Here is an 18573-nt window from a genome sequence, read left to right on the forward strand (position 1 = left end):
AAGAATGATCTTTATATTTATGGTCTGTAGCGATTATATGAAACATAAACCAGATGATGAAAAAATCAACAGTTACGTTCAGACTGAAAGAGAAGTACTAATTATTTTCCCTATTTTCTTTTAAGGGATGAAAATAATGTGAATTATTTCTATTTTTGTTATCATGACTTCGTCGTTAAAGTTAATAGATACCCACTGTATTACAAAGGCCTCCACAAAAGATATCTATGGGATGATATACCATGATCACCTCGCTTGGCAGGCAGATTGTAGATCGCAGTGTAGTATTATGTACGCAGAAGACGCTGCTGCCTATTCGCTGAAAACTTGTTTGTAAGCAGTGACAATCCTGTATAATTAATACACAAAGTGTGAATCATACAAAATTGTTTTCCGGTAATCGAACCCGTGACTTATGATAGCAATTCTTGGTCCCCTATCGCCGGGCTACCACTGCTCATTTGCATGACTTACAAGGTATAAAAGCTTGTAAAGGGTGAATATATACTCATTTGCTGTCAATTAATGAATGGAACATTCTATACATAAATCAATGGCTTCAGAAACTGAATGCAGTTCTTTTTGCATTGAATAAATAACGTAATTCTAAAATAGCAAAAAATGAGCTTTTCAAATTTTAGATTACAAACTACATATTAAAATTAATTATTGTTTACTTAAAACTGTTAGAAGTTATTGAACTGTCGCATTCCAATAGAGTTTTAGTGATTACTTTATGTGGGAACAATGTAAAAGTTTTTAAGCTTTTTGCTCGCAAATGACTCTGTATAAATCGTGAAAACTAAATATGTGATTATTTCAATTATTAATTAAAGAAAATATGAAAAATAATTAGTTTCTTTCGTTGTCTAATAAATATTATTATTTTTAATATTTAGTTTATGTTTCGGATACTGTAACTATAGACCATATCATCACCCTGTATATGTTCATATAATTATTACGGTTAACCATCAAAAGGAACCTTTTATCTCATCGGTTCTGAGAGTAATGAATAATTACTAAGATAAATATTTTGAGTTACATTACCTTCGTTGGAAACTCTCTCGTCGCCATCGCTTCGGGTGCTGGGGCTGGCAGAGAGGCGTGCCCTCTTGGCGGCACTCTCCGTCGCCGCTGAGAGGTCCAACGGGGAGTGTTCGGCCGCCGAGCCTACGCCGAACCTCTTGCGCCGTGACCGCCCGCTGCGACCCACTCGCGAAATCGCCAGCAATGTCTGCGAAAAACACCTTTTTTAAGTCATAGCCAAAATTGGTGCATAGTTTTCCATTACACATAGATAAATAAACTTTTTACAGTATTGCTTTTAGTAAATAACTCTAATCCTAATCTACTACGCAAACTAAGTATCTATTAGATGTGATGTATATTTTTATTTCCTTCCAACGATCAAGCGTGGCCCGCTAATTGAACCCGCGACCAACTATCCTAAATCATAATCCTTCGCTTTGTAGCTTTGTTATGGATAGCATAATCGTTATCTGTATGTCTTTTATATAGGTATAGCATTGCTTCATTTTTAAGATTCTTTTCAAAGTAAAAATTAATTGTGTTTTGAAAATTTATTGTGGTGAAATTTTGTAATGTGTTTTAGGTGTTCGTGGTGGTTACTGGAAAAAGAGAAACAAAAGAACCTCGGCATCTATTTGTGAGGTTTGTGTAGTTTTCATTGAGTAACAAAATTTATATATATAAAATATCAATTATATTAGGGTAACGTAACTTATTATTATTTAAATCTTTTGGTAGCAGTTAATTACCGCTTTAATAAAACTAAAATCTGTAGCTAATTTTTCCCAATTTCTTACAAATTAAGGTACATGAACCTTTGTAAGAATCTTTTTTGAATGGTTATAAATTAGCGATATAGGACGAAAGAAAAGTGGACAGACGCTGAGGTCAAAATACTCAAGGTGCTCGAGGAAAAGGTGATCAGTAGTGCACATAGTCTCTCCCCTTGTAGATGGATACACGACCTTGTTAAGTTCGTCGGAATACGCAGGATGCCAGGCGCTTTCAACCGGTCCTATTAAAAATCTACGGAGAGGCCTGTGTCCAACAGTAGATGTACTATAAGCTGAAATGATGATGACGTAATCAATAAAAGTGAGTCGACAATTATAATGCAACAAAGATAGCGATAGGTTTTGTTTTTAATACACATTAACTAAGTTGTACTCAGCTATATCGGTGAAAACTTTTTCTAGATGTGAAGTAGCAGTGTGTTGAGACGTTTAGACTAAAATATCTTTAGTAACCATAGATTTCCTGTAGATGCTTATTTTCTAGATCTTCCTTCTTAAACTAGGCTTAACGTAAGTTTTTCAACAGTGTAAAACGAATACCGTGAGAACAGCATTACAGCAAGCGATGAACTGCGGTGGTCTCGGGGTTCGTGAAATCACACGTGTGGGCACTTACGCGATAGATGGCCGATAAGATAACGACTGGCTCGTAATGTTGGACCGGTCGAATTCCGATTGGAACCCGAATGCTTAGAGTGACATGGGCTAACTATTTGAACTATGTACTACTGTTCTGACAATAAAGTTTGGGAACGAATTTCTCTATTACTTTTTTAAAGATACTCTTAAAGTAACTCTAAAAATTTATCTGTCATGGGTTCTTCTTAGACCAGAACTATTGAAATATATCTATGTAAAGATTGATATAGCACATTTGTCGATAAAAATCTTCAAAGTTTCTAAATTTATTTTTAATCATCCTTTTTAAAGTCATTACTGTGAATTATGTTACATTCATTTATTTTGTCTATTGGAATTTGACAGGCCAATAGCTTCTGGCAGTATAAAATTTTTAGGGATGGATAGTAAATAATCATTAGCTTTAATAAGTATGTATCCGAATTTTATTTACGGTTTTCTTCACTGTATTACCATTACGTTCTTTATTAATTTTGAAACGTTTGATTTTTGAATAAGGTCTAATTGACAGCAAAAATACATTCACCCCAACCAATCCGTATAACCAAAGTACTTGTATTATATTTACCACGGTGTAGGGGAGTCCAAATCGCGGTTCGATGGCTTATTTGTTGCACGAGTTAATGTAACAGAGTTCACTTTAATTTTTTGTGTTATGTTTTATACCAGACATTAATTAAAAGCAAATGTGCTATAAATTCAGCACTTACATTTATATTCAATCATTATGTATAGTAATGGTGAAAATGTTTTGTATAGATAGAACAACGAGAACGACTCGACCTGTGACATTTAGAAACTCAATTACTCGGTAGCCGGTCAAGTGGTTCAGAGTGGCAGCCGAGCAAACAAGCACGGCGTGGCGTTATCTGATCGAGAGCATTCATAAGTGAGCATTCATCATAATAACGTACCGACACGCTATCCGCGCGCGGGTCAAATCGCAATCCATCTTTTTTAATTGCCCGCCGCACTAAAAAGGCGAATACGAACTAATTCCGAGCAATAGCCGAACGGGTGTTCGTGCGCCGCCTCAGCCGCGCCCACGGCTGGAGGTGCCGCCATTTATCTCACAATTCGTTTCCGCATCGCTCCCGTTTCACTTTATAGGTGAAAATAAATTTAAAACGACTATTTATAGACTGAATAAGGGCAAAGGAGAAATGTTACAAATCATGTTTATATTGCCGCACGGATACGATCGATTTTAGAAAGTAAACAGCGAATGCGTTTACGAGCGTTATCAAGAGAATAATGGACGCTGATACAGGCGACGCCGCGAGCACTTGCGGAATGAGAATCTGATAATCATTGTTACGATTCCGATACGCCGCTGGTTTACGAAGAAAGTTGAACACCGACATAGGTGCTAAAAATTTCATCGTATAACTTTGACCGTTTCATAAGTAGAGCGACGCTTCTTTAATTCCACATCCTATCACCTGTGTGTCAGAGGCTTTCATCACTCGCATTCAGCGATTTCTCGTGACCCTGACTATGTCAGTCGTTAACTTTAAGTTATTCAAAGTTGCCCATAGAAGGTCACAGAGGACGTCTCAAGGAAAATTATTCCTTATTAATACAGACCCAGTTGGGACGTAAAAGAATAATAATTTGTGAATGCTCCACTTGGTAGCAATGTAATGACTATGTACCTCTTTCAAATTTCATCGCGTAGCTTTTACCGATTTGTAAGTCGAACGGCGCTTCTTTAATTTCACATCCCATCAGTAGCGTGTCGGGGGCGCATGCGCGGCGCGTGCCTCGGCCAATTAGTGCAGCTCCAGTTCACTCCGCGCCAGAGTTGGAACGGTTCGCTGGGCAGCCGCCTCGCTAATATAATCCTGCCAACTGCGCGCGTACAGACTTCGTACCGGCCGCCTCGCAATTAACACTCTATCCGTCTTATCACTAATGTAGTGAAGGAAGTGTAAAGGTCGTAGGCCTTATCAGATTTAATTGTCTTCATTATGAGTGGAAAGGAAGCGGTCGCTGTGCGCGTTATGATTTTAAAGCGGTTCGAATTAACATAACGAAGCGCGCTCGGCGCCGATGCCCGCGCGATAACGCTCCCGAGTTTTACGACGCCCCGAGACACTTTAATCGCAGCCGTGAACTATGAATAAAGCACTGGCTTGTAATTAAAACGGGAAGGTCAGTGAGCACACTTAAAGAATTAATATGAATTTCGAAGACGATGTTATGAAATAAAAAATCAGCTGAGCGTAAATTATTTCATAGGGGCAGAGTTTTAAGTGACTTACGCAGCCGCGAACGGAAATCATAAAATAACATATTAATTTATGTTTCACGCGATTCTCGTACGTATTGACTAAGGTTATATCCAATTCAAATATATTGAGTAAGCATTTCAAATTAAGATTAATGCATTAATTTTTATAATAAAAATAGAACACTACACCGATGTATCACAGGCACAAACCTAATTACAGGGACATTGAACGACATTCAAAAATTTATTTATAACTAAATACGATCTTGTCAGTCCACAAGATGGACAAAGAAACTTTCTAATGTCGTTGGAATATGTTTGTCCAGGCTGTTTCCTGGCAGTCCTATTAGAAATCTAAAGGGGAGGCCTAAGCGCAGCAGTGAACGTCCTTTAGCCAAAAATTATGATGGTAATGAAGCACAATGCGTAAACAAAGGCATTTATTTATGAAAAAGTGAGGGCACTGTACATGGTCTACTAAATATGGTCTTTTACTTTCGACCTCATTTACAATCTCATAGTCGCTCAACAAGCTACCTATGCTAGGAAATGAGGAAAGCCAAGAATTAGGAGATTTGTCAGCCAACGAAAGTAATCGAGTAAATCGAGTGTAGCAAGTGCCAAGCGATTGGCAAGTACAAGTTGAATTGGCACTGAGACTTTAAGGATCTGGTGTGGAGACCACGGATCGCCTTATTAAGGTCCTTGAAGCACAGTGGATACTGGACGTGTTCACTCTGCTCTATTGGTATATGTTGAAAAAAGCTTCTGTTCAGAAATGGAGATATTACGCTTGAAGTGATAATGATGATATTTACGAAAATCTAAATCAAAGTGTCAAAACGGTTCTAGTCAAGATACACGCGAGATATTTAACAACAGACGTCTTGAACTGTATGCATACTGGTGGCCATATAGCTCTTGAACCACATTCGTGAGCTGTAGTATCGTCTAAGCTACAAGAACCAGAAAAATCAAACAGCTCATATAAGATCACTTTGAGATAGCCAGCTCTCGTTCTTTACATCATCATGTCAACTTATAGACGCCTAAATGTAGCTAGTGCCAGCTTTGATAATAAATACAAATTAAATAGTAAAAATAGCTTAAGCGCTAATTAAGTTGTCATAAAAATAAGATAAGAAACCTAATACCAGTGATACTTAAGAAGTGAAGGGGGAGAGTTGATGAAAAGGAGGAAACTAAAAATGGATGTATGTAAGATCACGTGAAGTATTTTAGAAGACCGAAAGAATTTTTAGAAGACTAAAAAAAGGAATAAAGAAAAACGTGAAATATTTAATTATGAATTGTAAGTACCCTGTCCCTAAACAAGGTAGAGGAGAACGAGAGACCCCCAATAAAAGGGACTATAAAAAAATCTATAGACGCCCATTGCAAGGCAAAGGTCTACCTAAAGATAGTCAAGATGATCATTCTAGCGTTGCCCGCTTCCTACAACTTCATGTGATCATGACTATTTCGTAAGTCCAACTAGTGGGAACCGATCGCCGTCATTAACTTGAGTTGTTCAAAGCTACCTAAAGAAGGTCACAGGGGACGTTTTTAGGATAATAATTTCATATTAGTACCGACTCAGCTAGTAGTCACGTAGATGCTCTGTGACGTGAAAAAATAATAGTTTGTTAATGCTCCGCTCGGTAGGCACGTGATATCAATGTGTTTCCTCTTCCTGAATGTTTCGAATCCTCATGATTAACATTGTTTTTGACATAGCTGAGCAATTCCTATCATATTGTTTTTAATATTTTAATTATAGATTTCTAGAATAATATCTTTTATAATCAGTGTAACTGAGTACTATACGATGTGCATAAAGTAAATTGCTGTAAAATACTTACTACTTACCATTTTAAAAATTTCTAGAATTTCTACAGCAATAGAATTAATTAAATCACTACTCGTGACAAAATGGTAAAAAGTTTTGGAAGTAAATGTTCTCTATGTACTATGTATAATTAAAAGTAAATAAAGTAAGAATGAAAAAAAAAAACCACTAGTAGTAGTAGTCCAGCGTTAGAGGATTAAGACTTGCGTGTGAGTCGCGGGTTTGATTACTGGAATACAATTTTGTATATTTCCCACTTTGTGCTTTAATTATATTGGTTGACAAGCAGCGTTATCTACATACATTATTGTACACAATCTTACACCTGCCTGTTAATTGTGGCGATTACTGTTTATCACCCTATTGATCTTTTGGCTTTAACCTTGCAGGTAACATCTATGAGCTAAGACGATGACGACGAAACCGTGAATGAACTTGTATATATGTTTTGTATATTTTTCCTACTTCATGCAGAACATGTTTTACCTCGAATAAATATAAAATGTCAAGTCTCAGATATATTATATTTTTAACGTCTTGGTCACAAATATTAGTATGGAAAATTATCCCTGTGGAGCATGAATAAGTAACGCTAAAGAATGTTTGTTGAATGTTTTAAAATATGTTATAACTCACCTTAGTAGAACTCATATCCAACATGGGCGGAAAAGCAGGTAATCTCAGCGGTCCGCCTTGCTGTGTGGTCAGCTTGTCGAAGAGACCACCAAGGGGTACTTCGCTGGAGTCTGACTGTACCGGTGATGGAGGAGCAGCTCGGGGCTCCACACCGAAGCCATTCATGCGATGAAAGTAACTGTGTGAACAAAACGACTTTAAATAACAAAATAAATTACCTTAAAAATAGCAATAATGGGGTAATATGCGTTATGTAGAATATTGTATGCAAAGCACGGAAGGCCTAGTGAATATAATTTATTATGTTATATATTATCCCTTTAGCTGCGTGTTTATGACAAAGTAAATTTTAAACCTTTATTTCCCGAACCTTTCTTGTTTGATGAGTGATGTTATTTGGCCTAAAAGGCAACGCGCCTTAGGTACCTGGTTCTAACCTAAGATATAATGAAGTTTTTGTCTTTCACTTTTATCGACAGTTAATTCTTTTACGTCTTCGTATTAGAAATAATGTTTCGCGGGGTAAACAACAATCGGCGCCTGAAAGATTTTAATTACAAAATCTGGAATACCGGGTTTTCAAATTCTGAATTTGGACCCATGGAACAAATTTCGCAAGGCAAATCGAATAAAGATTGTCAAACAATTACCAAGGGATACATAACCCGAACATCGCACGTCTAGGTGATCAGAAAAGAAAAGAGAAGAAGTGGTAATCTGAAGTAGTGGAAGTGTGAATAGTGGAAGTGTTCGATATCTCAATTGTGGCAAGTGAGTGAATGTAAGAGAACTTCCTACAGTACCCGGCGATAAATATTGCACGTCGACCTTTGGAAAGAGACAATCGGCTAATTTTGTAGAAAGTTATCTCTGTCGCACGAAATGCAACGACTACAAAGCCGAAATTAGCTGATTGTCTCTTTCCAAAGGTCGACATGCAAAATTTATCGCCGGGTGCTGTACGTACATCCAATTGCTGGACGTTTATATTTTTGGGAGCGCATCCACGGGGCAGATTGTAACTCTGTTCCATCATAATCAGTGCTTCATTCCAATCCTCAACGGTAAGTCCGAAGAGTAACAGTATTAGAAGGTTAAAGGAAAGCTATGAATTGGTCTGTAAAATTACAAAAAATCTAAAATAATTTGCAGATACATGAACACAACCTACTTTTCAACAAGCACTTCAGTCTATAGTGATAATAAAGCAATCAGAATTAAATTTATATAGATTAATTCATATTAAACACTCTAGGTTAATTCCAAATAGAACAGATGTACATATAATATTTACATAATATGATAGGTATGTATTATGAAATTTTTAATACTTACTAATAATAATTGACATAGTTCTCACGATTTTAATTAATTTAAATGTCATAAAATCCGTATTTAAATGTAACTAATTGGTGTTTGTAACCCGAAAGGATAACAAAACTGCATTATTTTTGCTCGAATTGTTACGAAAGTTTTTGTCACTCGTAGGTGGTCCGGATCCCAATTTCCTGTTCGTACTTCCTGTGCAGCCAATCTGCGGGTCAGTTCCCGTGAGACAGTGACAGTAACAGCATCTTGTTACGTATATTCAACGAGTATAAATAAACTTATCAATTCTTAATCTGCGATTTACTTTCAACAATGTCGCGGTCATTAATTAGGTTGCTGTGTTAATAAACATTATATCTTAAAATGAATAAAACTAGTGCAAACGTTTGTTGAATTTTGTATTACGAAAACTTTAATAGGGTCCTTGCAATTCTTATTACATAATTAGCACTATAAGGAAATAAAACATAATACATTATAGAAACTTTATAATTCAATAAGACATTATATTTTTTTATTATTGTGAAATTTACAGAGAACATCAACTTTTTTTGTACGACTCTCAGGAATAAAATAGATAACCTGTATTTAAGGATATTGATTTGTACGTAAATTGTAATAAGTCACAAAAAAATGGTGTCACGTTAATTATTTTAAAAGCAATGAGACCCACAGCTTTGACATAATAGATACGACTATTTCATAATGACAGCCGTGATCGAAACTCAAAATTTCAGATTAGTTTACGGTACTTAAATGTATTTATCGTAGTTTTAGCCCGAAGAAGCCCAGTGCAAGGCTTAGGCATTCTTCAAAGATATCTTCTTATTTTTTTTTTGGGGATATACCATAATGGTAGGCTGACCATGGAAATGTAGTATTATGTTAAGTCGAGGACGCTACTACTCATCTTCTGATAAACTTGTTTGTGAACAGTAGCAACCTTGTATGTGCATTCCTATAAACGCAGAGTTTGTAAATTATCTAAATATGTATGCAGGGAATCGAACCGACGATCGTAAGTCCCAGTCTTTTTCCGATGGGCTTCCACTGCTCTATTAAAATGTATGTATAGAAGTTAATGCCTAATCGTTATTAAATTTAACTTCAATTCTATCATTTTAAACATACACTCTAAAAAAAACTTAACAACTTGTAATACAATACTTTAAATGAATTTTGTTTTAAGTAATAATAAAGCTTATTTTCTATGTTAATGCAACAATCTGATTCTAGTTTCTCTGAAAATGGGCTCTTTGGTCACTAAGATTTAATTTTTTTATGTAAAAGTTTTTTTTGAATTAAGGCAACACGACAACTTTAGTTAATTAGGTATCCGAATATCCAATCGAATCCGAATAGATGACGATCAAACAAATAAAACCTACCACCAAAGACGTAGCTAAATTATACGCAATGAATAATTCATCTTTAATTCTTATAACCGTAGTCAGTGCATTGTTTACTATATGTATACAATAACTGTTTAGCTTCAAGGGCGTTATCTAAGTATGTAAAGTATAGAATTAATGTCGAACAATGAATTTAGTGGCGACCTTTGTGCAACGCTGCTGTTGTTCCATGAATAATGGCCTGCCTTTCGAGATAATTAAACCATGTATAATCGGTGAAATAAGGCCTACCGGTGTAGTAGCTTTGTAAATGTCAAAAGGGCAGCTTAGAAACCGATTTCAGATAAGTTTAGATTTCCGGTTTAGGTTATACGGACAAGCGATTCTCAGGTGCAAGTTTTAGTACACGGTATAAGAATTTAAAGTTACACAAGTTCGTTAGTTCACAGATGTTCAACGATCCGTGGCTTTGTTCGATTTTTCTATGAGATCGAATCAGGGATGAGGACTTCCGTAAACTAATAATAGTAACTGTCATAACCCAGTTAATTAGCAAGTTTAAGTGCCAGTGGACAGGCAATATAGCGATGGATAGATTTAACTGATCGCCGCTGGGGTCAACAAGTTCAGGAGTGGAAGCTGCGGACCGGCGAACGCAACGTGGTCCCACCCCCAATGCTGTCTGACGACTTTGTTAAAGTCATAAGTTCTCCAGACAAGACCTATATATATTAATATATTATATAATTATTTGATATTATTCTACTTTATTTTATATCTTTGCTTTTTAATTGTAATATATAAAAATTTTATGATCTATTTATAATGTATCGGTATTGTGAAAGTTGTATACACTGTAAATAATCAGGTGCATCAGAATTTAAAATTGTTTACAACGCATAGTGACTTTTCTTAATAAATATAATATACATTTGCTTTCAAAAGTTTTATTGTCTAGCTTCATTTATTGACTATATTTGTAATTACGAAGTGGTCATTTAACTCCATTACAGATGTAAGGAATTTGCCATATTTCGAACATTGTTATGCAGTACGTAAACGCATTACAATATGGAATTACCTTTCGCCAAGGTCAGCTCGAGTCGGACGTTTGCACAAAAAGCAGTAACACAACTACAAATCGATTAATGATTTAACTAGTTTTATTCATCGAGTGAAATATAAGCCTTTATTTAAACTGATATAAGAATTCATATATACGGTTTCAAACATTGGATGTTTTTACACCTTTCAGAGGCTTTATAAGGATGAATATATGCCATTCAGAATAAATAAATATTGTACTGATAATGTAGTAAAAAGGCGTTTTGAAAATTATAACTGCTACATTTAAAAATTTATTATATTTTACTATCAATTCTTGTGTACTTTGGACTGCCCAAAGTTACTGGCCAGTCGCATTCTAATGGGAAAAAATATAACCTATTTCAGCGTGCTTTTAATTCTAGCTGTTTGTTCGCAAATGAGGTTTATATTCAAAAAGTTTTTTCCCCTTGTAACAATAACCCTATATACGAATTTGTACCGTGCAATAAAGTAGTTCTTGAATTATAAATTATTGAAACTTATTTATTAAAAAATAAAAATTTGTATGTCGCAAGAAACTTCGAAGGACATCGCTCAAATATTTTTATAAAATTCAAGATTGATTAGGCCAGTCCAAGGTATGGCAATTAAAATTGACAGAGGTCACCGACCGCAGCGTCAGATGAGCAATTCATTAATATAACATCAGTTCACGCGGAGAGTATCGGTTCTCACGAATCATGTAAATTTGTCGACTAAACTTAATTTATCGAATCGATTAATATGCAAATCGATTTGGGCATCACTAGTCGGTCGCTGAACTGCGGGTCGCATGCTATTGTGAACGCGGTGACACGATGCGTGTGAAAAACGCACTTCGATGCTCTGGCCACGAAATCGAAATCGGGAGATCGTTACATCGACTTTCTGTTTTGACATCGTTGACGTAATAGCCATATCTTAATTAGAATAAATTACCTAAATTGAATTTTGAAAATAAAAATGCTATCTTAAATTAAGAATTTCCTTAACAAAAACTGCAGTTCGAGTCAAGAATGCAGTGAATAATCTTTGTTCGCCGTTACGTTCGAATGTTTAACTTTAACTGGTCACTGTGAACTTGGCTTTTTAATTATAAATTATTTGATTGGTTACGGAGTGTCGCTAAGAAGCGGACAGTGACGACAATGAATTTTTACACGGACTACAGCAACTAAACACTTAAATTCTTTTAATTATTTCACACGTATAGACAAGTCTTCTCCTAGAAAAAAGGTACAGATCGATTCGCCACAAATTCATAGAATTTTTAAGGTAACTTCGAATGCGCCTGTACTACATATATAAATATTTTGGGTTAAGCTACTATGTCAGACGATTTCTACTTCGCGTTGATTTATAGGACTTTCATTTACGTAACTCGCATAAATTATCAAAACAAACCCGTAGCTTACAATCTTTAGTTCTCCGCCATTATTCTACAATTCTGTATTTGTAAGATGGAAAGCCTCTAAATCTAGAAACTACCAAAAAATAAGTAAAACACTGGCGAATGGCTAACAGAACAGAATAGTTTTGTGTTAAAGTATACACACCTGATATACATATTGATATGAAATTAATATAATATATCATTTTTAAATATAATCCTGCTAAAAGTCAAGGCATTGTGCATGCTTGATGAAGGGCCGTTCAGCAAGCCTATATCAACGAGAGTTATAAAATGCAAAAAATAAATAGATATCATAAAATATGATTCAATAATTCATAATTTCTTGAACCATAGAAGGTGCAATATGGGTACCGCTACAATTGAATGTCGGACATTAGAAGTTATGGCGAGCTGTGTTCAACGCTATCACACGTTGAATTATCGCCGCATCGAAACCGGGTGACATAGTGCATATTGGAGTGGCTGAATCTAACATATTTCCTTGTAATGGGAACTTGTAACAATAAACTTTACAAGTTCATGTTCGCCTTCCTAATTAGTAACGAGATTGCGAAGCTAAGCACTTGCTACAGTGTACAGGAATCGACTTTTATTAATAAATGTGATGTTTCCATAATTATCGAAGTGTCTATATTTGCACAGAAATAGATATAAGTTGGAATACAGGGTAGTTAGTTATAGTTGTACAAGCTTTAAAATGGGCGAATGTATAGCCTATTTGCTGTCAATTAATGTATCGTACATCATCCAAAAGTCAATAGCTTCAAAGATAATAAGAGTCGCATCGATTCTTTTAAGGTTAATCAATTATACCGAGATATGTCTATCACTAAGTGTTTATTTTATCATATTCTGTTTTTGTTTAGGTTTTTGTCCTAACTTTTATTTTGTTGTTAGAGATTTGTATTTATTTTTGATGCGTATATGTTTTACTTCTATGAACTTACTCGTTGGCTGGATGTGTGTTGTATCTTGCCGCAAGCGAGCGCATGATGTCAGAGTAGTTACGTGGAGGATGCGCAGGCGCAGGCTGCGGCGCTGCGTGTGGGCTACCCCGCTCTGGTGGCGTGCCCGGGTATGATGAAGTGGATGGCGTCACGCTACGAGACCTGGATAAACATTCACCCTTTATATCTTGACCATAAAAAATTTTTAGCTTACATTGCCAAATAGCAAAGTGAAACAAGAATATTCGTATTTTTCAAATATTTCTCATAGAACAGTTCTTACTAGCCAATAACATTAGGTTATTGAAACCTAATATCATTATCCTCGTCGTAATATCAGCCGTTTAAGACTCCCTGCAAGGTATGGACCTCCTCAAAGATCGACGAGATTTTTGTGCTGCCCGTAATCAACGACTTTTTTCGTAGTTTTTTCATTTACCATAAAAGAGTTCAAATTTGGCTCCTACAGAAAAACTATGACGACATTGAGGAATTTCTGTGCAACTTTACTATACAAAATTATTTAATGGATATGTACAATTTTTAATATAAGTTAAAGTTGTTTGTAGTTTATATAATAATTGTTTGTAATTGTTTGTAGCTTTTGAAGGTTTGTATTAATTATTTTGCTATTTAAGTAAGCTGGTTGTAACAAAGTTTATACAATATATAACAACATGCGTGAATTATATATATATATCCTTTAACCTAGAAAAAAGTAAAATATTTAAAAATGTAAGATTATTTTTATGTTAACCCTAATGTGACTGTCCAGAACTTCATATTAAATGTCCTCTTACTCAAGAATGTTGAGGTGAATAGTTTAGTAGATCTATGGCAATTTTATTTAAATTTAATTTATCGCAAAATCTTCCGATTTTTTGAGTGAAACGACTGATAAAAAATATTTCTCCATAAAGAAAATCGTATCTCGTGATGGGAGTTAAAAGATTTAAATACAGTTGTTTTGAAAGGTTAACACTACGTCATTGTTTTCCTTATATGTCACATTTATTAAAGATGTAAAATCGATTTTATAATAACTAACCATGACTGATGGAATGGCCAAAAGCGAACAATTCAAGACATGCACGTCACGCTATTAATTGTGAACGTTTTCCTTATAAAATGCAAAAATAACGGAATCTTGCTATAACGAACACCTCGAAAAGTGTTAAAATTAATAACAGTATCAAATATGTAATACCAGCTGTACCGACAGACTGTACTGCCAAAAGAGACAAAAATTTTATGTCACATTTATCACTAATATTATTTAATTTAGTGAGAAATAAATAAATATTGTAATTTGTAAATATTCTCCAATGCAATGTTAAACGAAAATATAATTTGCAGCACGTGAATCGTTACATGTGCGAAGTTCAAATCGAATTGTCACACGAGCGATGTTCATGGCGAACTATGAAATGCGCAAAGTTGCAATAGTCATCAAACCCAATAAAACGTATGTTAGGATCTACAGTAAAAATTTAATGACATTATTGCAATTGCTTCAGAGTTATTTTATAATTTTATTATAGGATAAATACCTAATTCAATTTATACTGTACAAAAGAGTGATGTTGTCAGGGCAGGTGCTTTAATAACATTAATGTAAAAAATACATGAAAGTAACCTGGAAGCAGAGGAATCGTGTGGACTGAGGCGTTCGCTCTTGACGTGTGCAGGCTGCGTGTGGTGCGTGTGCGACGTGGGCAGCGTGGGTTGCGTGGGCTGCGTGGGCAGCGTGGGCAAGGAGTGTCCCTGCGGCGCGGGGTTGGCGGCCGGCGTAGGCGCGTGAGCGTGCGCGTGCGCGGGGGAGGCCGCGTCGCGCGCGCATCGTCGCGCCCCGCCGCCGCCGCCGCCTTCACCTGGACAACGCGAACAAGCATATTCAAAAAAAGAACAGCTATGTTTTAGTGCTAAATGAATGTCGCTTTAGTCCCAGGATCTAACAGATCCTGCTCGGAGACGACGCCGTCAGAATAGAGGCGCGACTAGTGACGGTGTTTCCCTACCAGGAACGGAAACTTTGAAGTTGTAAGTATTTAGGGTGGGAGCCTTTCACTCCTATTAGCTTCATATACTCTAAGGCGATGAATCGACGCAGTCTCGAAGCACTGTGAGTACCACGAGAGTTTCAGGGGTATTGTGAACAACGCATAACTCGGAACACGTTATCAAGCCCGTTGTAAATTTATGAGGGAAGCTTATGTCAAACAATATGCGACCTACGGTAGATTATGATGAAGTAATCATTTAAAATAAATATTGTGGCAACCGTGTTACTCTACGTCATCTAGCGGAGTTGCCGTGTACGAGGTCGGGTGCAAAGAGCAGAGCCGTGTGCGCAGACGGGGAGCATCGGCAACGTCGGTGCCTGCAAGCAGCGATGACGTAGATGCAAACATCAATCGTCCTAGTGAGAGCTCGAGCACGGCGGCGAACGCGTGTGTTTCTATGTTTATTTTCCTACCGCGTGACCTATTAAAAATTGTCTGGCATACCCAATAAACTCATATACACAAAAGTGTTATTTTCAGTTCATATCGGACAAGTTATATCCTATAGCTATTCTATAATATTTCTAAGTTAAATTATCTAAACTAATTATCAAGTCATAATAGAACAATAATAAATATAAGTCCAAAATATAACCGGTGTTATTTCATATTAATCCTTAAAGGTTAAATTTCGTAATAAGTAATAACACTATAATAAAATCCTAGCTTTAGTTTCTTAAAACGCTATCATAACCATGTGGGACAATTAATTTTACCTAGAAAGGCCTTGTATACTCCGAACCCGGTCGAAAGCATCCCGTCGTATGCGCAACTGTGTAACAAAAAGTGTCGCCATTTTTGTAGCAAGTGCTCAAGTTTTTATTGAACGGATTCCGTGTAATTGAGAAACCCTATCATCTTCTCTTTACAGTTCCTTGAACCTAATATGTTGTGGATCTATAGCTTGAAAATAAGTATATATTTTTTTAATTTGTTATTAAGCTGTATTATCATTGTTAAATAAAAATAACTTAAGTGAACTGTACACGTCTGTGAAATTAGTTATATCTATTGATTCATCGGTCATTAATTCAGATGTCGGATTTTCATTGGTAGACATAGGCGATTACCATCAGAAGTAGGTTACATCTTCATTCTCTTAACAAGGTCGTCAATCTTTCTTGTAGGTAGACGGCATTTAGCATCGTCCTAAAGATGCCATTTAAGTGGATGTCTTGCGATGCATTGACTTGACTTGTGGTTTTCACTTTCTAGAACCTTAAGGCCTTAGCAGCAATCCGTTCTGCGTTCTATGTGGACTGCCCTTCTTCAACTTGCCAACCCGCTGGGCTATATCAATTACTTTCGTTCATTTATTGATTTCATTATTCTGGATTTATTCTCATAAAGAAATCACGGTCATAGCCCCGTCTATAGCTTGTTAAGAGCTGTGAGCTTGCCAATCAAACCCAAGTCATTTGTCGCTATCCTAGAATAGTATTTTCCTGTACAGTGCTTTTGGTTTCTTTATATACATTAACTTATTTTATATGTTATACATTAAGCCAGACTTGTGTAAAAACCGACTTCGTGTAAAATATCATGTAATAAGAGCTGTTCAATTAAATCGTACATTTGATAATAGATTATTTTAACAGGTATATAAATAACGTTCATGTTAAATTTTATGTAATTTACATAAATAATTCGGTAAAATGATCATCGCGACACGAATCGAAAGTTTTGATCGATATCTGACTCGTTTATCCGAACTGCGAAAATTCTTTAAAGTTCAGAGCGTCGAGCGGGGTTCGCGGCATCTCGGCATTTACACCGATAGGAATCGAGTCGGCGCGTTTGAAGCGGCTCGGTTCGCGGCTCGCGAGCTCTGCGATACACTTTCCACCAATCTGGCGTTTCCATCGCCTGGAATTAATGAGCGTGCGCCGTGACGGTGTCATTGCGGCCAACAGATTATGCGTGAACTCGGGGCGTGCTTCGTGTTATAAATTTGCATTTGTTGACGCAATTTACGTTAAAGTACTGCTTTTTAAATTTTTACGTTTCATATCTCTTATCAGTCTTATCAAACTGTATTAATTTCAAAGCTTCGCTGCGAGATCAAATCAGGAATGAGGTAAGATTTGCAAAAGATAGCTGTGGGCAGAGCACGTTGCCCGGGGTGGATCTAGTGAATGTCTGGTGAAGTTGCTTGACGCTAAAATGACCTGTTACAGCGATCTTTGATGGAGGTCCTGGCTATGTAACATTAGACAAAGGTCGGAGATTTCCATTGTCGCCAAACTTATCCACCTAGCATAGAGTAAAAAAATATATGCTGAGTTGACTCCAAAACTGACGTTATTAAGAAATAAGTCAAGAAAACGAAGAGGATAAGTAGTATACACAGTTTGGGGCTATTCAATTCTTTAAGTGTTTGAAAGGAAGGACAGAGAAGGTAGACAAGCATTAAGTAATAGTATCATCAAATATCTCGTGTATATATATATATAGCATTATAGCAATATATATACACGTATTACTATTATACATAGACAACAACAACACATAGACCAGGTTATTGTATAGGTAAGTAATAAGGGTCGTAATATTTTCAAAAATATTCTCAAAAAAAGTAGAAAATTGTAGATAACACGAAATCAATAATAAAACCAGCTGATTAATTGAAAAATCACATGCCAAGATAGTAAGATAATGCCGACGTCTATCTTCATCACTGAGACGTTATCTGTGGAAATGTACACCTCGTAAATTTTTGGCCATCGGTAAGTCCATCAATTGTCGAAATCCGACCTCATACCGGGTTCTATAAATTTTGTGTATACGAAAGCTCTGCGTCCGGGATTCGCGGTGGCATTAATCACAAGCGCGACTCGACTGCGAACTCGCTTGTTACTTGTCACTATTGACTTATCGCACGTAATTTATTGCACAATTTTTAATATGTTCAAATTTTATTTTATACGGATAATAAAACTCATGTTTAGAATATTCAAATTGTGGGAGAGTGTCAAAAAATTGTTCAATGTACTCGTATGACTTTAGATCTTCAATCTATACACAGCTATAAAATTTCTGTCCATATAATGACTCATCAAAATATCTCTGGAACCGCAAAGTTATAAGACTTGAAATTTAGCGAAAATATTTACCATACCTAGTAGAGATCAGCTAAGAAGGTATTTTACAAAATTACTATTACTCGCAAGGTAGGAAGTGGGTAGATAAGAGGCGTATA

The 18573-nt window shown here is 36.0% G+C and overlaps 1 protein-coding gene across 2 annotated transcripts in view; it reads right to left on the reverse strand.

Annotated features, from left to right (window-relative positions):
- LOC137933620 (mucin-1-like) overlaps positions 1-18573 on the reverse strand; it is a 218350-nt gene that overhangs the window by 47759 nt on the left and 152018 nt on the right. For both annotated transcript variants that reach the window (XM_068777648.1, XM_068777647.1), the window contains 4 exons: positions 14948-15182; positions 13312-13473; positions 7184-7361; positions 1051-1237 (listed from right to left, as the gene is read on the reverse strand). In XM_068777648.1, coding sequence (XP_068633749.1) covers positions 1051-1237; positions 7184-7361; positions 13312-13473; positions 14948-15182 — 762 coding nt within the window. The remainder of the gene's footprint in view (positions 1-1050; positions 1238-7183; positions 7362-13311; positions 13474-14947; positions 15183-18573) is intronic.

Source organism: Battus philenor, unplaced genomic scaffold (assembly GCF_028537555.1).
Source record: "Battus philenor isolate CCGP_79_NKW_IND1 unplaced genomic scaffold, ilBatPhil1.0.hap1 SCAF_13, whole genome shotgun sequence".
Classification (NCBI taxonomy): domain Eukaryota; kingdom Metazoa; phylum Arthropoda; class Insecta; order Lepidoptera; family Papilionidae; genus Battus; species Battus philenor.